General features: G+C 39.2%; 1 protein-coding gene, 1 long non-coding RNA gene and 1 pseudogene across 6 annotated transcripts in view; 1 reads left to right on the forward strand and 2 right to left on the reverse strand.

Annotated features, from left to right (window-relative positions):
• Positions 1 to 5,810: 5,810 nt before the first annotated feature.
• LOC148110264 (uncharacterized) lies at positions 5,811 to 8,339 on the reverse strand (annotated as a pseudogene).
• The window catches only part of VGLL3 (vestigial like family member 3), a 55,552-nt gene continuing 40,016 nt past the window's right edge, over positions 8,058 to 23,593 (forward strand). The window contains exons 1-2 of one of the 5 annotated variants that reach the window (XR_015724235.1): positions 8,058 to 8,659; positions 22,285 to 22,570. Coding sequence is in view for 4 of the 5 variants with exons in the window: in XM_045785416.2 (XP_045641372.1) it covers positions 8,534 to 8,659; positions 22,285 to 22,570 (412 nt within the window). In the remaining variant the exon portion in view is untranslated. The remainder of the gene's footprint in view (positions 8,660 to 22,284; positions 22,571 to 23,593) is intronic. The other 4 variants (XM_045785416.2, XM_045785414.2, XM_045785413.2 and 1 more) reach the window with 4 other exon arrangements.
• On the reverse strand, positions 20,813 to 22,520 carry LOC148110265 (uncharacterized). The gene is made up of 3 exons (XR_015724236.1): positions 22,417 to 22,520; positions 21,300 to 21,393; positions 20,813 to 21,000 (listed from the first exon to the last, which is right to left on the reverse strand). It is a non-coding gene; the product is annotated as an uncharacterized LOC148110265 (long non-coding RNA).

The following is a 23,593-nucleotide window of genomic DNA, read 5'->3' on the forward strand; positions in this document are numbered from 1 at the left end:
TTAAAATCAATTTTAACATAAATGCCTGGCCTCATAAGTGTGAGTTCCTTTTGTCACCATTTTCTCTGTGAAGGTACAAAAGTCCTAAATACCTGATCTATAAAAACCCCTTCCATTATCCTTCATCCTCTTATAAAAGAACATACTTTAATCGGCCAAAGCAACCTTTTTCATGACACATCCCCAAAGGCAAGAGAAACAAAAGATAAAATGAATTTATGGGACTTCATCAAGATTAAAAGTTTCTGCACAGCCAAGGAAACAGTCAGAAAAACTAAGAGGCAGCCCACGGAATGGGAGAATATATTTGCAAATGACACTACAGATAAAGGACTGGTATCCAAGATCTACAAAGAACTTCTCAAACTCAATACACGAGAAACAAATAAACAAATCAAAAAATGGGCAGAAGATATGAACAGACACTTTTCCAATGAAGACATACAAATGGCTAACAGACACATGAAAAAATGTTCAAAATCATTAGCCATCAAGGAAATTCAAATCAAAACCACACTGAGATACCACCTTACGCCAGTTAGAATGGCAAAAATAGACAAGGCAAGAAACAACAATTGTTGGAGAGGATGTGGAGAAAGGGGATCCCTCCTACATTGTTGGTGGGAATGCAAGTTGGTACAGCCACTCTGGAAAACAGTGTGGAGGTCCCTTAAAAAGTTAAAAATTGAGCCACCCTATGATCCAGCCATTGCACTACTGGGTGTTTACCCCAAAGATACAGACGTAGTGAAGAGAAGGGCCATATGCACCCCAATGTTCATAGCAGCAATGTCCACAATAGCTAAATCGTGAAAGGAGCCGAGATGCCTTTCAACAGATGACTGGTTTAAGAAGTTGTGGTCCATATATACAATGGAATATTACTCAGCTATCAGAAAGAACGCGTTCTCAACATTTGCTACAACATGGACGGCACTGGAGGAGATAATGCTAAGTGAAATAAGTCAAGCAGAGAAAGACAACTATCATATGATTTCTCTCATCTATGGAACATAAGAACTAGGATGATCGGTAGGGGAAGAAAGGGATAAAGAAAGGGGGGGTAATCAGAAGGGGGAATGAAACATGAGAGACTATGGACTATGAGAAACAAACTGAGGGCCTCAGAGGGGAGGGGGGTGGGGGAATGGGATAGGCTGGTGATGGGTAGTAAGGAGGGCACGTATTGCATGGTGCACTGGGTGTTATACACAACTAATGAATCATCGAGCCTTACATCGGAAACCGGGGACGTACTGTATGGTGACTAACATAAAAAAAAAAAAAAAAAAAAAAGAACATACTTTAAATAATCTAATTAGTCTATAACCTACATTTCAAGTGATGAAAATCGACTTTTAAGCTAAGCCTATCCCTACAACTGTGACTGTGTTGAACCCCAAAGGAAATTATCCCTTAATAAAGCACGAAATCATTACCTCATCCAATAAATATTTAATGAATAACTATTAGGTACTATGATATAATAGTGAATAAAACATATGTGTTTTATGCCTGTATGAATCATAATGGAGAGACAAGGGAAAAAAAGTTGAGAAAAAACCTGTATTTCGAAAGGAAGGTGATAAGCAAGCAAGTATCGGAGAGAATGGTGGGGTTGGGACGGGGTGTACTTTAAACTGGAAAGTGTCTTTGAGAAAGCAAGTTTAAGCTAAGGCCTAGATGGCAACTAGACCAAGTGTGGAGGGAAAGAATTTTCCAAGTAAATAGTGCATGCAAAGACAAAGGGAGAGAGTTCATTGTACTGAAGCAAATGAATGGATGGCATACATTACAACGAAGTCTCAAAGTGGACAGGAGGAAATGGGTAGGAGGATATGGACGTAAGTTGGCAGAGGACGAGAGACAGGGGAAATGAGAGAGAGAGGGAGACAGAGAAAGAGAGAGAGGGAGAGAGATGGAGAGAAATTTATAATAAAGAAGCACTATATTCACAATTCAACTCAGTGGACATTGATCTAGCCCAGAGTAAGAGTAACATGGAATACATTAATCTATTATTCCATGAATTGGTCTAAATTCCCACATGCTTCTCTCACATTATATGTATATCTTGTGAATTTGAGTATGATTTTAGCATTTAAAAATTAGCATAATTCTTAAGAGACATGACTCCTTAAACATGGGCCATACTTCATCTGGTGTTCAACCCAAGAAAAGTATTTTCAGTGCTGAAGCTGAAATGATCTGTGTTGAACTTATTGAGACTCAGTACATGTGTATCCAGTTTATTGTGGGATATTAAAGAAATTTTCAGTAATAATTTGGGCTGCATGTGGTTTCATTTGCTTTATTTATTGCCTTAAAACTCCATATAAGATACATCTCCACTCCATAAGTCTTGGGTTTTGAGGAATGCTCTGGGTTGGAGGCTACTTTTTGTGAGTTATTTGCATATATAGGTGATTAGGGATGCAATCTCTTAAGATAAGAAGATAAAGTAAGGTAAGAAACAGGCCTAGGACAAAGCAATCAAGAAACTCAATATTTAGAGTTTCAGTAGAGGAGAACTTGGCAGAGGAAACAGAAAGAATAGACAAAGTGTAAGTAGACAGATTAGGATGTGGGTGTCATGGAAGGATGTCAAGAGAAGAGAGAATTTTAAGGAGTGATTAAGTTTTGATGTCAAATTTATGAAGCATCAATTAGGATGCAGTTTAAAAATGAACTTTGAGCTTGTTAGCATGATCATTACTGGACTTTAACAAATTTTGATGGGGTGATGAGACAGAAATGTGATTGCAAGTGGACTCAATAGGGAATGGAAAAGGAGAATATGGAGAAAATGAATTTGAGGGACTTGAGAATGGTGGAGAAGATAGGAGGCAACAGTTGCAAGAAGACATGGGTAAGTAGGCTAGAGAAACATAGTAAAGTTGCTGAGCCTTGAGGAAGACCCATTTAAGGCAGGTGATCCTAAAGGACAACTGAATAAAGTGGCTTATTGCTTTACATGTGAGTTTTGACCTTCTCTTTTTACATCCATCCCATTGGTATTACTGGCACCACCCCTAGATCCAGGCAACCAGAGTCCCTCTGTGGCCTCTGAGGTTTAGAGTACTCCCCACTAGCCCTCTTCCTAATTGTGCCTCTCCTCATAGGAACCTGTTGGGTAAAGGGGACATGCTCACCAAAAGTCCTTCCTTCTAGTCCCTCCTTCCCCATTAAACTATTGTATTAGTTTCCTATTGCTGCTGTAACAAATTGCCACAAGCTCAGTGACTTAAAACCATGCAAATTTATTATCTTACAACTCTGGAGGTCAGAAGTCCAAAATGATGTCGGCAGGGCTGTGTTTCTTCTGGCCGCTTTAGGGCCCCTGTCTTGCCTTTTGCAGCTTCTAGAGGCTGCCTGTATTCCTTGGCTCGTTGGTTCCTTTCATTTCCACAGTTATCAGTGGCCCATAGAATCTTTCTCACTTCAGATCAACGTGACACTGACTCTTCTGCCTGCTGACTCCTTCTTAAAAAGACCTTTGTGATTACACTGGGCCCACTCAGATAATCCAAGATAATTTTCCTGTCTTAAAATCTGCTCACGAGTAGCCTCCATTCCATCAGCAATCTTAACTCCCTTTTGCTATGTGAAATAAGCCTGTTCGTAAATTCTAAGGATTAGAGTAAAATATCTTTGGGGGTTGGGGAAGCATTATTCTGCCTAGAACCACCATGTTTCCTTACTTAAGACCTCGGAAAATCCCTGTGCAGATGACCCAAGCCTACTTCCTATGAGCCATGATTCCTAGAATGGGCTGCGTTATGAGGAGGCTCAGCTGAGGCCAGAGGGTGAGTCAAGAATCAGTTGTTTGGTGAACTGAGGGGAAGGTTTAGAAACACAGGTTTAGAAATCCACGTGTGTGTATTGCAGATTCCATATGTTTTCTTACACTGATACCCCAAGTTAAAGACCAATCTGGCTGTCATCACTCAAAAAAATAAAAGCTGCTTTCCTTTTTCCCTTATCTTATCCCAGGAGATATTGGGAAACACACTTCATGTTACCCCTCCAGATAAAACTGGTTTGGGGATTTCATGTCACCAAATTCCAGCTGTAAAATTGGGAACATTCTGGGAAATGTGGTGAGTGGGGCCAAAAATACAGTTGACTGTAAACCCCTGAGTCAGAAGAGTTGGGAACAGTTAAGGTAATTTTGGTATGCTATTGGAATTGAAGTGGCTGGAACAGAAAAGAGAAAGAGGTTAAACATCAGTGGGTAAGATCTAGTTCCACATTAGAACTGAACCAGAAGGGAGGTGGGACAGTTTGAGAGAAGGAAGAGAAAAGATAAAAGGGTAAAATTTCAGGGACTTTAGCACAAAAGTACAAATAATCAAGTTCCATTTCATTATTATTTTATTCCAAGTAATTGTGACACCTCCACATAGTAGACATGACAACAAGTACACCAGTGATCAGATCACATTCTCTGATCTGTGTGACTCACTACTGTTAAATGCAATTGGCCTACATTTTTTCTTCCCCACCCCTTTCTGAAACTCCAAGATGACCGAAGAATGATCTAATCTAAAACCTCTTTCTTTCATGTGTGTATATGCTTAAATGGATATATATGAATATGCATGGATACATACATATGTGTATATATGTGTGTATATATACACACACACATATAAATAGATACAGTATGTATACACGTAAATATACATATGTGCTTGTTTATATAGCCTTAGCATGGGGTGATAGAGAGAACTGAACCAAGAATCAAGAGACTTGGGATTTTGATTTTAGTGTGCCTCCGATTCTGTAGGAGACATGAATCAGACCACGTGTTTGATTATCATTGAAAGATGTTTTAGACTAGATGATCGTTTTGAATTTTTTCCACTCCTAAAACCCTGAACATCTGCCTGGGAAATCAGTTACTTTCCTGACAGGAATTATCCTACATTTTATTAATGAGCAAATAAAGACTCCAGCCCTTGACAAGTTATCTTCCCTCTCTGTCCAGTCCATACTTCTTCTAGATTCTAATTCTGGGCAGAATTTTTCGTTAGTCTCTCATTTTTTCCTCATCAGTACAATTTAGAAATGGAAGAAGGTATCAAAACAAAGATACTTCATTATAGAAAAATTTTGCCAAATAACTCCAAAGTTCTGAGTCCGTGACTTATTAGTATCCAAGAACTACATCTTTGTCATATAATAAATATTTGCACATACTAGAGGCCATATGAGTAACGAGGAAGATACAGAAATTGTGGGTATGGACATTTCAGATTAGTTTTGGCTTTATTTTCTAAGTCAACAGATATATACTGAACATCTCCTAAACGTTAAATAAACAAGATATAAATGCTTTCTGCAAGTCTAATGGAGGAGATATATGAACACATAATTATATTAAAAACAATGAGCCTCAGATAATTAAGTTATTTGAAGATACAGTTGGAACTGTTAAGTGTTTAAAACAGGAGACTTGCTGTAGAGGAAAGGGTGCCCTTGCAAACTAACTTTGTGGCCTAATTTAGTCACTTTCCACTGAAGGTCTAGAAGTTTCTCATATCACAAGGATCTTCTCATTGTAACATACGGTAGAAATCCTGATATAGGATCTGAAGCCATGTTCCATGTTCTGACCTTCACTGAAGTGCTTTAATCCTCCATGAGTTTGTAAGCCCTTGAAGAATTTTTTCCCCTTTTTGAAATACTTTATTCAATCAGTGCTTAAGACAGGCATTATATGATTGAGATTCACAGGTAAAAAAAAAATCACAGTCCCTGCTCTCAAGTGGCCATGGTCATGTTGGGGAAAAAAGCAAAAGGCAATTTCAAATCATGTAATCGGTATGGTGAGAGCAAGATTCATAGGGTGGGGAGTTGCCAAAAGCAGAGGCGTCGAAGCTGGCCTTCAGTGGATGTTTTGGAAGGTAATCCCCTAAAGAACAAAAAGGAGTTAGCAAGTGAAGTTCTGGTCATGCACAAAAAGGGAGGTCATAGGAGATACCATGGTCTTTCCTAGAAAGGGAGGTCTCAATTCACGGGGCTGAATGGACAGTTACAGAAGATGGTGACATAGGCAGAGACCAGAACTTGAAGGTTAAAGAGTTGGAATTATGGGGAGCTATTATAAAAGTTTTTTAGAGAGGGACAAAACATTACTACTGTGTGGGATTTGCACTGGCTGGGACAGAAAACAGTAAAAGGATAAATTGTGTGAAGAATGGATCAGAAGAGGGTTCTACTTAGGGCCTGGAAATCAGGTAGAAGCCACCTTCAGGAGTCTGGATGAAAGTTGCTGCATGAACTAAGGGTTATAGCAGCAGAGATAAATGATGAGGGAAGAGAGTCAGTAGAAGTGCGAAGCTGGGGTCAAGTGGACTCAGGTTGGGACTGTGGGAAAATATCAGTGCTATCGTGACTGAGGTCCCTATGGAACATCTGTGTGGAACCATCTAGATAGAAGACAAATAGATGAATCTGGAACACAAGAAAGGATGACCAAAGGATGTCAGTTTTTGAAAAGGCAGTGCCAACATTTCAAATAAGTTCATATAGGTCGTATTGATAGGAATACTTCTTCATTACAAAAAGCACAAAATCCAAACTGTAAAAGCCCTTAATAAATATATTTTTAATATTCAATAGATGAAAGAATGAATGAGTGAATAGGAGCTGTTATGAGTAGCACCGAGTTCCTGTCAATTACTATAGTTCATGTATGTGAGTGTATAAGTGTGTGTATGTGTGAATATATATGTATTTATGTATGTGTGTCTGTGTAGTTATGTATACACACATACACATTCATATCAAGATTAGCAATATATTAATACTGTACATCTCTATGAGTCTGCTACAGCTGTCATAACAAAAACCACAGGACTGGGTGCCTTGAACAACAGAAATTTATTTTCTGACATCTTTGGAGGCGAAAAGTCCAATATCAAGCTGCCCTCAAGGTTAGTGTCTAGTTTCTCCCTGGCTTGTAGACTACACCTTCTCACTGGCTGTCCCAAAGCCTTTCCTCTTGTGCCAGTGCAGATGGAGAGCCCTAGTGTCAGTTCCTCTTGTATAAGGATACCAGTCCTAGATTAGGACCCCACTGTTAGGACCTCAATGAATCTTAATTCCCTCCTGATAGGCCCTGTCTCCAAACACAGTCACAGTGGGTAATTTGGGGGGAACACAATTCAATCCATAACAACATCAGTACATGTGACATCCAGATCGACTTTTTCTCAGACAAAAGATAGTCTCTGTGAAAACAAAGAAACTGTTCTGTGTCATAAAAGAGGATACCTAAATATAAGGGGGCAGATATACTTGTTAAAGTTCAAAGAGTTTGCGTATTTATAAAATAATTATAATTCTTTTCTATTTTACCTGATTATATCAAAATACAGTTATATTCCTACAAAGATTTTTTTTTTAATTTTGGAGAGGATTATAAGACACTTGCAAGTAGATAAACTTTTAATGGCTGAGTGGGTTTAATCAGTTGTTATTGTCTATTACTCTATGGAAACTAGGCAGGAAGAGCCAGAAAAGGTTGACGTCCCGCAAGAATTTCATACCATGAAGGTGTAAACTTAAAGCGGAGATCACTTGTAGAAAACCGTGTTGCATTCTTGGCATGTGCACACTTGTAATAAAGTTAACTTTCACTTACGGTTATATTTAACGTAGGGGCTAATCCCAGTTTATTTTGCGCCTGTTCTGTTTTACCTCTTTGCACACTTGGCCTTCGTTTAGCCCTGGCCTCTGCGTTAGTGTTCCCCCCTAAAGTTCCCTGGGGTTGGGAAGCCCCCGCCCTGACAGCCAGGTGACAGAGACCGGGTGGAAAGTCGGAGCTCCGAGGGCGCTGAGCCTCCCGCATACCGTTCCCCTCCCACCATTGTCCCACTGCCGGGAGGCGGAGAGGGCTTCAAACCTCGCTCCAATCCGCAGCCGGCCCTCCCCGGGGTCCCCCGCTGGGCGACCCGCCCGCTGCGGACCGAGTTGGAGGAACTTTGCACAGCTCGGCGTCCAAGCCTGGAGCGGCAAAGTGCTCCCCCTCCTCCCCAGCGCCCCCCTCCCTCTGCCCCCGCCTCTCCGTCCTCGCCCAGGCGCGAGCTCTGGTGATAGGACGAGCCCCGGGCGTGCATTGTGTATATGCAAACCAGAGCCCCGGCTCCCCAGGGCTGCCCTACCGGGCCGGGGCTGCGGCTGCGGCGGCGCTGCGGTGGGCGCTGCTGTCCTCGCCGGAGCCGGGCACTGTCATGCCCCCGCCGCGCGGCGGTCCGCTGAGTCCCGGAGCCGCTATATAAGCGCAGGCAAGGGGACACTCGGAGGGGCTGAAGATGAAGGTGCCCGCGCATGGGCCCCCACTGATTGCCAACCCCTCCCGAGCCCGCGCCCCGCGCGGAGCCCGCGGCCGCCGAGGACCCGCCTTCGCCGCAGTAGCAGCTGGAGCAGCTACAGAGGAGGCAGCTGCGGCGGTGGTGACGGCGCCCGTCGCCCGAGCGCGTAGAACGGCGGCGGCAGCTCGGGGGCCGCCGCTGCCCCGGCTGCCATGAGTTGTGCGGAGGTGATGTATCACCCCCAGCCGTATGGAGCGCCCCAGTGTCTGCCCAACCCTGTGGCAGCTGCAACCTGTCCCACAGCCTACTACCACCCGGCGCCCCAACCTGGCCAGCAGGTGAGTCACCGACCGGGCAGCCCGCCGGGGGCGGGGGCGAGGGGCACCGAGAGTATCAGTCTGGGACTCGGGCGATGTCCCGCCGGGACGGGTGGCGCGGAGGATGCTCTGGGACCTGCGGGAGCGCCCTTGAGCAGAGAGGAAGAAAGGCTTCGGGAAGGGACTAGCAGCCTGGTGGATGGGTGGGGGATTCGATGTGAGGCATTACCTGGCTGGGGGCTTCATTGAGCTGTTGTCACCGGAGCTCAGAGGCTGCTCCTCATAGCCACCTTAGCTCTTTGGGCTCAGTTCTCTGAAACTCACCAAGGGCATCTGTCTTAGGAGTATGTGAGTAAACTTCCTTTAAATCAAATATTTTTTTTCTTTCGAAAGGTGGAGTGTTTCAGGGTTTTCTTGATTAAGAGGATAAAATGTGTCACTGACATAGGGGAGGCTACCTGGACAGTGAGCTCATGGAATGACCTTTCTGGAACTTTTATGGAACAGAGGTCTAGTGTAACGTCTGTCAAATGTTACTAGAACTTCTCTGTAGAGTCTGTCTTCTTATGACTGTGACTGAGAGGGCAGGAATTGATCCCAAACTTCCTCATTCATTTTTAATTCCATCAAAGCACAGAGATGTTATATATAGTTCAGCTTAGTGGAAGTGTGTCCCCACTCAAGAGGTAACTTTGGATCACTGGATGTTGGGTCTTCACCATGCTGAGAGTGACGGAGAATGCTGTGGATAAAAAGGGTTCTGGAACCAGGGAGATGATATAGTTCCTTTAGAAGGGAGAGTAGGGTGTGGGGAATTTGGCACTAGGTACCCCTGGGCTTTCCTCTCTGGACACCAACGGAATATGTGTCAAGCCTTAGTGCTACAGAGAACACATATGTGAGTATGTGGCACTAGCTTGTACCAAAGTAGGGTCCTCCGACTCTGGGAATTAGGGAATTAGTGTTGATTTGGTGAGATTTTAAAAATACAATTTACACACTCCAAGGTGGGGGCACTTATCAGGGAACTAGATGTGGTGTGGAAATTACCGTCCACAGAATTTATTGATTGGGCTTTTAAAAATTTCTTAGGAACCATTTGTTTTATTGTGGTCTTAAGGGTTTGGCTCTTTATTATAATTTATATAATTAATTTTTATTTCTGTATTCCCTTTACCTGTTTCTTTGCTAGGTTTGTAGGGCTACTCTTTGGAAAGAAATCATAGCTTCAGTTTAGAATTTAGGGACTGTAAAATTCAGCTGATTCTGGAGCAAGGTACATGCCCCAGAGTTATCTGCTAAACAGTATAGGCTTAACTGGACCGAGTAGGGCAAAACAGGAAGGAGCCCCACTTTATACTATCTTTTTTTTTTTTTTTAACATTCAGCAGCTTTAGCATTTGAAAGCAAGATTACATTTAGGAAAGAGAATGGGGAAGCATTTTGTAATTTGTGGTCAAAGGTGATAGATGGAAACATTTTGGTTATGCTGTTTGCTTTTCTTTGATTTTAAATATAAAAGATATAAGTAATAGAGAAAACCATTTAGGTACAAATTAGGCAAGTGAGGCAAAGAGATGCTGGATATCATTTTTATGTGTTTTATAAACACTCAGTCCCAGATGAACCACACTATTTCCTCCCTTCCTTTCCTCCATCTCAGAGACTGTAGAGGCTCTCAATTGTCAGTTGGAATGTGGACAAGCAACAGGCTCAAAATTACTAGCATACAGAAAAGTATTTTTCCCGTTAAAAAATAACTTGAACTATAGAAGTTATGAATAGGGTTTTGTTCCATAGATTCTGAAAATAATTCCATTAATATATGAATTTGTGGTGGAGGTTAGGATTATAATACTCTTGAGCTAGAAAATAAAATTCGGTATCAGAAAAATTATGAATTACTAATCATAAAATTCAGTTTTCAGTAAGAAATAACTCTAGTACTATAACTTTTATAATAGCGCTGCAACTCAATCCCCAAATATCATTCTTTTGCTGAGACCATCAACAAACTGAAGAATGAACTTTCTTTTTCACCTGAATTGTCCACATTGATGAGTTGCATATATTAGTAAATGTCAACTTCATTACACTTTAGGGTTCGGTAGGTATCGTTCAAACAGATAATTGGCTGAGTTGACTTTAAGAACTTAGCTGAGAGGTGTGCTTGGAAATTTTCATGTTACTTTTACTAAAACGGCTTGTTGGAGGTTACTTTTTCTGTTGTTGTTAAGTAAGGAAACTGACTATAACTGGCTAGCGAAATAGAGAGACTTGATAGTATAACTACTGTTCTTTTACTGTCAGGAGTTTATTTTGATGACCTATATTTTCTATTGGAAAAAAGAGTAAATCAGGAAATTCTTATCAGGCTGACAGCATTTTTAGACTATGCGGTGCGTGGGTGAAGTGGGACTAATATTGACTTGGCCCTAATGCAGTCATCCGAGAATACATATTTTGGTTGTTTTTGCATTCCATAAGGTTTTATCATTATTATCCATGAAGATTGTTTTCTCTGTCCATGGGAAGTGACCCCGAATAGCATCTTGCCTGGGAGACAAAAATAAAGGCTACCACTCCTGCTGCATTTGAAAAATTGATTTGTTGAGCAGAAAAAAGAAAAGCAAAAAAAGTGATAGAGTTATAAAGAAAGTTTCATGGTCATTGATAAAATGTTAGAAAAGAAAGCATTTCAGCTTTGTATTGCTTTTGTAATCAGTTGTAGTGATGTATCTTTGAACTTATTTTTTTTTCCCCTCAAATCTGTATAGCTCAAAAGTCCTTGTAAGTTAGTATAGCATAATGGTTTATGATGATGGATTTTATCCATAGGTGTATTTTTCCTCTTCATGTATGATCATATAGCTAAAAATTATTTTTGAAATAATAGAATATCATTCTCCAGGCATGCATACTCTGCTTCACCCTTAAAAGCACGGATGTGCACTTGAAATTTTAAGTTCAGATTTTCGTTGAGCATATTATACATTGTAGGTGGGTAATAGGCTGGTGTCTTAAAAACATAGTTAACTGCATATATATCAGGCAGCACTGTGATGTGTTACTTGGGCATACAGTAGGCTACATGAATCAAAATAATTTGTCAATATGTCTGCAGAGTGAATTTTATAGTCCCTGACACGAATTCCTAGAAATTGCATGGCTGCGAGTAAATCTTACAGCGTGCTTTATCCAGCCGGGGTTTGCTGAGGGATGCTAAGCTCCCTGGTGCTCATGCCCACCGTCTCTTTAACATCTCCTCAAGAGAACTCTTGACTCAGTCTCTCAGCCCATGCTCCGGAGGCATGATGACACTGCAGAACGTGTCCAGAAAGGAATGTGCTTGCATTCTAACAGTGACAGTAGGAACTAAGAGCGACAAATTTCCAAATAAGTGTCAGGAAAAATTGAGGGAAATGATATGAAATCATAGATTCCCTTCATACCCAGGGGACTTCTCATCTTAAATGTAGACAGTCTGTTATTGTCTAAATCTGCCTCCCCCCCCCCGTTTATTCATAATGTCAACATTAAAAAGATATGTAAAGCTTTCAGAATCGTGTCATTTGTTGATGAGGTGGTGAAAGCAGAAAAAAAAAAAAGATTTCCAGTTTTCTAATTGTGCATAGGGGTTTTTAACAATTACACTCCGGCCTTCATATAAGTTAGAGTGTATTTACTCTGTCCTCTTCAAGGGGGACAGCTGGGTGAATCTGTCTGCATGTTTTCACTTAAAAGAATTAAGTGCTTCTAGGAGGCAGAACTCAGTTATAAGTTTGTAAGGAGTTTTTTTTTTCCCCCAAACTATTTCCCTGTACTTTGCCATCTTGGTTAGGTCATAAAATGCTCTCTAATATATATATATATATATATATATATATATATATATTAGTATTAATATATATTGTTATTAGTATTAATATATATTAATATATATAGTGCCGTAAACCAGTGTGTGTGTATATATATGTATACATATATATACACACATATATACACATATATATATATACACACACACACATATATATTTCTGTCAGAAGAAAACACCTTGAAAAACCGTACTTCAACCCCTCCTTTTGCAAAGGGAAAATGGATGCTCACAGGGCTGAAATGGCTAGCCAAAGATTTCAAAAGCTAATTGGTGACGAAATTAGGACCACCAGATGCCCTGCTCCCCAACGTAGCATCTTTCCACCATGCCATGCAGTCTCCCAAGCTTTTTTCTTTTTCTTTTTCTTTTTCTTTTTGCTATTGCACAATAGGCTTATTTTTGTCTTTAGTGCTCCAAATCAACTTTTTGATAAAGAAGATTAATATGCAGTAGATTCTTTGGCCTTGGAGCTAGAAATTCTTTCCAAGTCCTTGGTAGTGTATTTTTTTAGTTTAGGCATTCCAAAGTCCTTTTGAAAGCATTTGTATTATGCTAATGATTTTTGCTATCCATTCTGCATCCTCTGTTGATGAGGCAGAATATCCACTTAGCAAATGAACATTTATTTATTTTAAAATAATCTTCAGGAAGTGGTATTAGCAGTCAGCTTTAAGTGCCTCATATATTACTGTTAGTCCAACGTAAGCTTAGATTCATTAAATGGAAAGAATACAGTTATATCCCAAATAGTCTCAATACACAGCCAACTTATTTAAGGTGGAGGATCCAATTTTCTTGCAACTGTAAGCAAGGACTTAAGTGGACTTATATGCATTCATACCGGACTTCTTTGAGAAAGAACAGCCCCTATGATTCCACACTGCACAAATTAACTTGACTGAAGAGACTTAGAAGCTTAAAGTGCCCCAGAGTTTTATGTTCCCAATAACTTTCCAGTCAGAAAATTCAAAGCTGGAGAAAAAAAAATTAAACTTTAAAATAACCAAACTAAACTGTTGTCTCTGGCAGTCAACCAGAAGAGAGATTACAATAACGATAGAAAGGGAAGGCTTGGAATCTCTAAAATCATGCACAGTGAAGATGTGTTTACCAGGAAACCAAACGCCAGGACAAGGTGACACTCTTTGGAAAGGAAGGGGTATTTTGGACAAATGCAAGGAAGTCCTAGTTTGCCTCGCATTTAATAAAGTCTCCCATCTCATGAAGTTGGGGATGGTAGGGACATGTGCCATGCCAAAGAAAAGGAGGGTGTTCAGAGTCGGTAGAAGCTTGCCATCGTGCACAGTAACTCTGGGCTATTGCAGCAAAGATGCCGGGCTGATCCCTTTGGGAAGTATGCGTATTTCTGTCTTGTATCCTTATGTGCAAGGGAAATGTTCAACGAGACTAAAAATATTATGCTCAGGATGTTCAGGACAGATCCTAAGGCAGACTTGTGCATCAGACTTTCTGTCATTCTAAAACTTGGGTGCTGAAGTTGGATCCCATTCCCATAGGCCCTGTTTCCAGCTAGCTTTAAAAAAAAAAAAATCCCAAACTAATTCATCCAGTAATAGATCATAATTTAAGGTATTATCTCCAGAAAAATATTTTCATTCAAGAAACAAAAAGCTGTCTGATACTTGAATTTCAGGTTCTGGCAGACACAGGGAAGAAAATAATTTTGGGCAAAACTCTGCCCTGAATCTTTCAAAAAGCACCTCTTTAAGCAGCTGGTTTTCTGCTTTAACTATTCATTTAGGAAGACCCAATAGTGCCTTGAACCAGTAGACCCAAACATCTGCTGCTAAAAACGAGTCATATATGCCATATTTATAGATATTTCAGTGGATACCAGATTTATGCCAATAATTTAAAAGTGTGGTCTGAACTGGGGTACCTGAACTATTTTTCATTTGTCTTTTGCTTTAGTAGAGGGGAAGAAAAAGAAAGAAAAGAAAGGAAGAATGACCTAAAGTAAACAGGTGTCCTTTTCTCTTAGAACTATAATATTTTAGTTTGCCAAAACACTTGTCCTTGGCGGATGGAAAGAGGGGCGGGGCGGTTGAAGGAGGCATCCTTTCTTGTTACTGTGAAGATATGTAAAGGAGATACCAAAACTAATTATTAGGAATTGGGCTCGATGACCTGTGTCTAGAAATGAATTAGTCTTCGATGGTCTGTAGGGTACTTTTGGCTGGTGTCCTGCAAAATCAGAAGAGGCGGCCAGCGTAAGAAACAAAATTAAGTGTGAATTTGTCTAGAGCTCCAGCCTGTTGCTTATTAGGGTATAGAGTTGGACGAGACCTCTGAGATAATCGAGTCTCAAAATTCCTCATTTTCAGAAGAGGGCCAGACGGTTTGGTGACTTACCCAGACTCATGGACTCATTTTGGTCAAATCCTCCTTCCTAGTACCGTTCTTTTCTATTGTGGTCCCTTGCCATCTGGACTTCTTTGGAAACAAGGAAACAATTAATAATTTACCTAATGTTATCTTCTTGCTTTTCTTATTTTAAAATTTTTAAATGTTAGCTACTTGGAGAAATTAGACAATTAGCCATATGGATAAACTGTGAGGTTCTCTTTATTTATCATTGCCCTTACAATGCTCTTCCAACTAACTATGAGCGGTTTGAGTATACCAATAGGCTATGACTTTTATCTTTGTGGCTCCATGTCTTTGCACAATTACTGATAGAAAAGAGGAATTAATTGGCTATTTGATGAATAACAGATGAATTTTTAAAAATGAAGTCATACCCTATATCTAGTAATAGGATTATAAAGACATATCAGAAATTCACATATTGGAAACTTGTTTCATTCAAAGTAGTCAGTTTGAGAGAGAACACATACCCTTATGATGTGATCATTGCTTGAAATATTTTGGGAATGCAAATTTTGAAATTCTCTCTAAGCATGTGGCATATTTTTCTGGAATATCCTAAAACTGGAAACTTTTCATCCTTGGAAGGGATGAGTTTGATTTTTGGTAATGACCAGAATCATTGAGAGGCAAGTGTGCTCAAAAATAGCTGATCAAGTTAATATTATTTTTGGTTTGTTCCTCCTGACTGTCAAGAAAAATAAAAACAAAACAAAACAAAACAAACAAACAGAATCTCAAGTTATGACTGTGTCTCACAAAATTGGCTCTGGTCACATTTTCAAAATAGAATTTCCAGAAAAATGGTAGGTAGTTGTATTATGTATCTGACTTGCCAAGGGGACAATACCTTTTTAGATATAGACTTCAGTTTTATGTAGATATATATCTATTTTGAAGAGCACTGCATGATTTAATAGCCATAACTCTGATAGATATTTACATCTCTTTTTTTTAATGTTTTAAGTAACTTTGACTCTCCTTAGTTATGGGATGCCATTTGATGCCTTGGTGATTGTGGGCTTCTGTTTATTTATTCGATTAAAATAAATATATAGCGACTCATTTCCTTTAGTCTGTTTTCTTGGCGCGTGTTCTGTAGTCGGACAGAAATAGGTTCTAATCCTGTCCCGGCCATTTACTAGTTTGATGATCCTAGCCAAGCAAATCAGTTTTTGCATATGTAAATTGGAAACACTTATTTGGACAAAATGTTTGTATTTGTGTGTATTTTAGAGAGGGAAGCAAAATATGATATGTAAAAAGCCTGTGGCGTAGCTCTTCATCCCGGCCCACCCTCCCTTAACCTGATTCCTCCTCCTCTTCCAAATAGGCTAAGGATCAAAACTACAAATCTCTCTGAGATTATTTTTAAAAATCTGTTACCAAGTAAATTCAGAAAAAATACGATCAAGGAGCAGTCAGCTGCTTTTATGGACTTTACACTTTGAAACATAGGGAATTTGAAACATTTACTCCAGGCTAGTGATCCTTTCTTATAGGCGCCAACCATGTTTTTTAAACATAAGAGAATCATTGCATTTAGAGAAGAGAGCCAGTAGAAATTGGGAAAAAGAAAAGAAAAAGAAAAAAGAACAACAACAAAAAAAAAGACAAAGCTGTTTCCAAATATCCAATGATTCATTAAAATACTTTTGTTTTTTTAGGAAAGAAGTTTCCACATATGCACAGTAATCATTTGGCATTTTGTAAGCTTAAGCCTTGGGGAGTTAGTGGTATTTGGCTCCTGACATGGAAGTCTCTCTTGTCAGACAAATCCTTTCCCCTGCACATTCCTGTGAGAGTTTGTTCCTGTCGTGCCTTGTGGCGGGCTGTGAGGTGGCTGGGTATGGGCTGCACTGTCTGGGCCTACTCCTTCCTACGCTGCTTTAACCTCTTCTTGTGAGTTAGTTTTCACTTTGTGGCTGCTAACTCCGTCATTGTTTCACCTAACATAGGGTCATTTCACCTGGGGGAATATTGTCATTACTCTGAAATGGGGATGAGCCAGTTAACGTGCACTAAATAAACCAATTTGTAGGTGTTGAAGTCCCTTTGAATGACGTCTTTATTTTGGTTAACAATTCTTCAGAGTCTTGTAAGAAGAGCATGAGTATTTCTGAGATTTGGATATTTTTAGGAAGTGAGTGTGCATCTTGAGGAAAAAAATATGAACTAGATTGCCTTTGGACCTCGATTCAGGAAATCTAGGTTCTGATGATTTGAGATTTATTCTCAACATTTTGAATGTTATATATTATTCTCAAGAAAGAATGTAACGCCAGGCAAGTTTCATTCCAGGGAGCAAACGGCAAGTGAATACAGAATATGGCAAAAGTGCACATGAATAATTTACTTAGTTAAAAATAGGCGAAGAATTGATTTACAGTCACCAAAGCACAGATATCAGAAAGTAGCTAAGGCTTAAGAGTCTATGGAGGAGCATATTAAGATGGTGTGGTTGTCAGCATATGAGTCAATTGCTGTTTAAATTCTGTTCTTGTTTTCTTTGTGCTCACACTTAATATTTTTTAAATGTATGCAGATTGTTCAACATCATTAGTCATTAGGGAAATGCAAATCAAAACCACAGTGAGGTACCACTTCATACCCACTAGGATGGCTATAGCTGTAATAATAATTCTTTTAAAATCCAGAAAATAACAAGTGTTATTTTTCTGCCAAGGGATGTGGACAAATTGGACCCCTAGTACATTGCTGGTGGGAATCTAAAATGGTTCAGCTGCTGTGGAAACAGTTTGGCAGGTCCCTAGTAAGTTAAGCGTAGTGTTACCATATGACCCAACTATCATACATACCTACCCAAGAGAATTGAAAAGAGGTATGCAACCAAATACACATATACAAATATTCATAACAGCACTATCTGCAGTAGCCAGAAGGTGGATATGAGTCAAATGTCTGTCCGTGGATACATGCATAAACAAATTGTGATATATACATATAATGGAATATTACTCAGCTATAAAAAGAATGAAGTACTGTTTCAGTGTGAAGGAACCCTAGAAACATGCTAAGAGAAAGAATCTAGAAGCAAAAAAGTCACATACGTATGATTCAATTTATATGAAATACCCAGAATAGATAAACTCCTAGAGACAGAATGTGGATTGGCGGTTATCATGGACTGGTGGGGAGGAGTCAGAGAATAGGGAGTTAATACGTCATAGTTACAGAATTTCCCTTGGGTTGACGAAGTGTTTTGGACTAGATAGAGATGGTGGTTGCACAACATTCTCAGTGTACTAAATGCCACGGAATCATTCACTTTCAAAAGGTTAATTTTATGTGAATTTCACCTCAATGAAAAAAAGTTAAAAGAAATTGGGCTATCAGGAGAGCAAAACTGAAGAAAGACATGCAGTACCAAGTGTGGACAGGGATATGGAGCAACAGGAACTCTCAACTGGTTGTCCATGTGTAAGATTGTTAATATTACTTGAGAGGACTGGCAATATCTGTTAGGGCTGAACCACATCCATATCTACCCTGTGACCCAGCAATCTTCTCCTCAATATACATCCCCAAAGAAATGCAGACATATGTTCATTAAAGACATACTCAGATGTTCATAGGAGTACTATTTGTAATAGCCCAAATCTGGAAACTGGCCAAATGCCTGTGAGTGGTAGAATAGATAAATGGGTTACTACACAGCAATGGGAATGAACAGTCTAAAACTACATGCGACAATATGCATGAATCTCGTGAACACGATATTGAGTGAAAGAAGCCAGACACTAAAGGGTACATCCTGTATGAGTCCATTTATATAAAGTATGAAAGGCAGTTTTGGCTAATCTACGTTGATAGACGTCTGGATAGTGGTTGCTGTCTTGAAGGAAGCAGTGCCTTCTGGGGGTACTGATGATCTTCTACTGCTTGGTCTGTTGCTAGTTTCATTGATGGTCTCAGTTTATGAAATTTATGAACTATACGTTTATGACATGTAGCCTTTTCTGTTTATATTGTTCTTCTATAAAAACATTAAAAAGTGCAAATTCAATGTTAGCATTTCAGGAAGCTTTCAGGCCATTTGAATTCTCATTTTAACCAGTGGTATTGATGGTGAAGCTAATCGTGTGTATTCATGCACACATGTGTGCACATGTGTGTGTGCGTGTGTGTGTGTGTGTGTGTGGTAAATGTAACTATTTAAGTTGGTTCACTATAATTTGTGAAAATTGACTCACTTCTATCTGAGAAAAGTACCAGAGAATGATAGATATGCCTTATGTCCTGCCTTTCGGTAGGTGTATCATAGGCTCCCTTTCCATCTTATTTATTTGATAGTCTCCAAGCAAATGTATTTACTTAATAGAAGACCTGTCTTAAAGAGCTGGGAGAGACCAAAAAAAACCCACCATATTTTATATTCATTGAAAAAATTGTATTTAAATAGAGTCGATACATATATTTTTATAAAATCACTGGTGTTTGCCTATGAAAAGAAATAATGTATCATTATATATTTATGCAAATGCCTATGTGTATATACATAGATATGAAGTGTAAAGGATATAGGGAATAGATGCAACCATAAACAGAAGAATGATTTTTAGAAAATAGACTACTAAAAGGTATTTTGATACAATGACAGATTTTGTTCACTTTTTTCCCCACTTCATATTGACTTTTTCATATGTAAATTTTAGATTAATTTATTTGTATCCGACCATTCAAAATTTGGTCAAAAAAGAGTAAATGAAACTTATAGCATTTAGAAAATTGTGTAATCTTAAATAAATTGAAAATCTATAGATTAAATTCAACTGCCATTAATTAATTAAGATATTTTATTACTGCTATTATTGGTCATAATACAATGCTATCTTTATATCAGGATTTGCAGTTGTAAATCTTTTACATATATATAAAACTTTAATTTTATTTCATCTAAGAATTATTTGCTACTTGGGATAAAATAAAACATTGCCTTTCTTGGGATAATTAGCACAGCCCAGGGCTTTTTCCTTCAAAGAATAAATATTAAAATTAAACAAATGAACCAATTAGATGCAAAACCTGACTCTTACAAACTGATGCTGAACTAGACATTAACAGGAAAAAAGATCAGTTTCAAAGATAGTAATGAACACCAGTGGACAGTGAAGTCACTCTCTAGATCAGTTTTAACTCCTTTACTATATAAAAACAGTGCTTCCTCTTAACATGTTGGTGTACTTGGCAGAGAGTGTGTGTATATGCTTAACGGCATAACTTCAGATAAACACACATGCACACAGAGAAATAGTACTGTGATTTGACTAATAAATTGTAATATTTGTTTATTTTATAATGGAATTTAAAGTCAGAAGTAACTTTAGAGGCCATTTAGTTCAGTCCCCTCATTTTATACATAACCTTTGTTACCGTGGTGCTTTTACTATTGAAGTTAAATATAAACATGTTCAAACCTGTGCAAAACAGATTGTAAGAAATACAACCGCACAGTCATTACAGTCGCCTGTTCATCTGCAAGGCGTATTCACTCACAGGAATGAATTATCTATTCATCAACAAGCGATAACCATATTGACACAGATTTTAAATATAAAGTAATACATATATTTATAAATAACAGCTCCTACATAATAACAAACAGCTCCTAATATGCCTGAACATTTCAGGGCCCACCTCACTCTAGAACAACATGTTCAGGGGCGCCTGGGTGGCTCAGTTGTTAAGCGTCTGCCTTTGGCTCAGGGCATGATCCCAGCATTATGGGATCGAGACCCGCATCAGGCTCTTCTGCTGGGAGCCTGCTTCTCTTTCTCCTACTCCCCCTGCTTGTGTTCCCTCTCTCTCTGGCTGTCTCTCTCTGTCAGATAAATAAATAAAATCTTAAAAAAAATAAAAGAAAAACATGTTCATTGGTAGGGTAAAAGGGTTCAATTTATTGAATGATGCATTTGTAATTTGGGGCTATAGGTTTTTGAAGCTAGTAATTACATTAGAAACACAAGTCTGGGTTATGTGTTTTGATAACATTTGAAAAACTATGTGCTTACGGAGTATTCTAGAACGATTTCTTTTTTTCGACTCACATTCATTTTCCAGCATGCATTTTTTTCTGAAATAAAAATGGTGTAACAAAGAAACGGGTTTGCAGGTATACAAATGATAGCTCATTTCATCATTAGGATAATAAGTTTTATAATCTTTAGCATTATCTTATATATATAATTCAGATTGAAGTCGTTGCTTATGAAAATCATATGTACTCAATGAAAAACATTTGGAAATATTGAAAAGCAGGAATAACAACTGCAGAACCTACCAGCCAGAAAACAATAACATACCACTTTGGTGATTTTTTCCCCCCCACACTAGATACCCCTCCCCTCCCCTTCTAAATACACATAAACATACCTGCATGTTTTTATTCTGCGTTCTGGCTCCACCACTGTCATTCTCTGTGACTTTTGGCAAGTGGCTTCACTTCTCTGTATCTTTGTTTCTTCATCTTTAAAATATGGATAGTAACAATAACCATGATGTAGAATAATGAAAATTAAGTGAGGTAACGAGTTCAAAGTTTTAGAAGAGTGCCTGGTGTAACATATATTGACTATTGTTACAGCTGTGATCTTATGTTTTAAGAATATTTTAAAAATAACAGAACTTTCACCTTTCTGTTTGAAAGCCACACTAGCCATTGGTAGCACCTTGTATTGTTTTCAGTAGAGCCATAACATCATCTTTTTCCCCTCCATGATACTGGTGGCAAGTGGCACATCTGCAAAATATGTTCCACGCAGAATGGATCTTCACACAGACTTACGTTGTCATTTTAGTTTGATTTTCGAGAAATGAGTTCGGCACATCTGCCAAATCCTTTTATAAGATGCTACATTCCTTTTTTATTTTAGTTTATTTCATTTACGGAAAGCTCTTTTCTTCTCCCCCCCTCCCCCCCCAGGCACCCCCTCCTGTCTCCCATTCCTCTCTGTCCCAAACTATAACGTTGATGTACATTAAAACTTTAAGATAGAAAATTGATGAAAAACTGGAAGGAATCTGTCCATTTTTAAAAGTCATTCTCCTTTTGGTGTGTTTAGGTTATGAAAAAGAGAAACCAAACAAACCTGCCTTTTATATTCTGAAAATATATTATCTGGTAATGATAATTTACTTTTTTTTTTTTTTCCTACCAAATTTGAAGTAATAGACTTCTTTTTTCAGGGTGGGAAGGAGAAGATTGGTTTGGGGAGGGGAAAGATGGAGTAAAGCAGACTGAAGAAGAATCAGCTTGCAAACATATGTTAATATTTAGATTTTTTTAAGTGAAAAGTTAAGTAGTTAATGCTTTTTTACAAACTGTCTTTGATACCGTGTTTTGTTTATTCCATCCCAGAAGAAGTTAGCGGTATACAGCAAGATGCAGGACTCTCTGGAAGTCACCCTTCCCAGCAAACAAGAGGAGGAGGAGGATGAGGATGAGGAGGAGGAGGAGGAGGAGAAAGACCAGCCTGCCGAGATGGAGTACCTTAACTCTCGCTGTGTCCTTTTCACTTATTTCCAGGGAGACATTGGGTCAGTAGTGGATGAACACTTCTCAAGAGCTTTGGGCCAAGCCAGCACCCTCCATCCAGAATCTGCCATTTCAAAAAGCAAGATGGGGCTAACCCCCCTATGGCGAGGTAAGAATTCAAAAGCAGATGCTCTCCGGGGCACTGTCTCTGTTTCGCAACTGCCCGTACCAGGTTCCAGCTGGAGACTTGCCCCCGGAGGACGGATATCCACTTGCTTTTTAATTTTTAAGGACAGCAAGGAATTTCTTTCAGACAAACAGCTGGATCAGTTTTGTCACATGTGGAATGCAGGGTTGGAAAGGATGCAGTCACACCCCTTAAATTCCTCATGGAAAGTAGTGATGCAACTGGCCTGAGTTTATAGTGGCAGGACGGAGCTGTGAAGCGCCATTCCTTAAAGCCCCAATGGCCCAATTTGGATCTCTAAATAATAGGCGTGCCTGGATCAGCTTTTAAAAATTAGCTCTTGCTCATTCCACTAGGTGCTACGTGGTGACATAGCAGAAATCTGAGTCTGACCCAGGAGTCCAAACTTTGAAAGCCTTCTGTGTTCTCTTGACAGTTTTCTCTGTCCTGCTTTGTTGTGGTATGAGCTCTTGCCGTTTACAATCCAGACATTGTTGACTCTGTCTACATGGTTTAGACTATTGTTTTTACCTTGGTAAAAGTAAAGCAGTCGTTTGGCCACCCACTTCTCTATTTCCTTCTCTACAGAGGTCACAGAGGTGTGTTTGAATCTGATTCCTAGTTCACAGAAAATCACTGGGTGACATCTTAATTGGGCAAATTACAAGGTTAGGGGAAAATAATGTATCATTTCAATGATAGTTTCAGAGAAATGTGTTATGGATGTTTCTTTTGAACTCACCTGGTTATAAGAAGCCTCTAGTAAAATTATTCTCAAAGTGTGGTTTCCAGTACCAGGAACATGGGCATCACATGGGAGCTTGTTAGAAATGCAAATTCTTGGGCTGCGCCCCAGAACTACTGAATCGGAAACTCAAGGGTAGAGCAAATTGTCTTTTAACCAGCCCTCCCAGTGATTCCAATACGGGCTCAAGGTTGAAAATCATTAATCTAATGCCATTAAAAGCAAAGATTGTAGGCCTCTAACACAGACGTGGTAAATCA

The sequence above is a fragment of the Ursus americanus genome, chromosome 4 (genome assembly GCF_024610735.1).
Source record: "Ursus americanus isolate L20-20 chromosome 4, mUrsAme1.1.p, whole genome shotgun sequence".
Lineage (NCBI taxonomy): Eukaryota > Metazoa > Chordata > Mammalia > Carnivora > Ursidae > Ursus > Ursus americanus.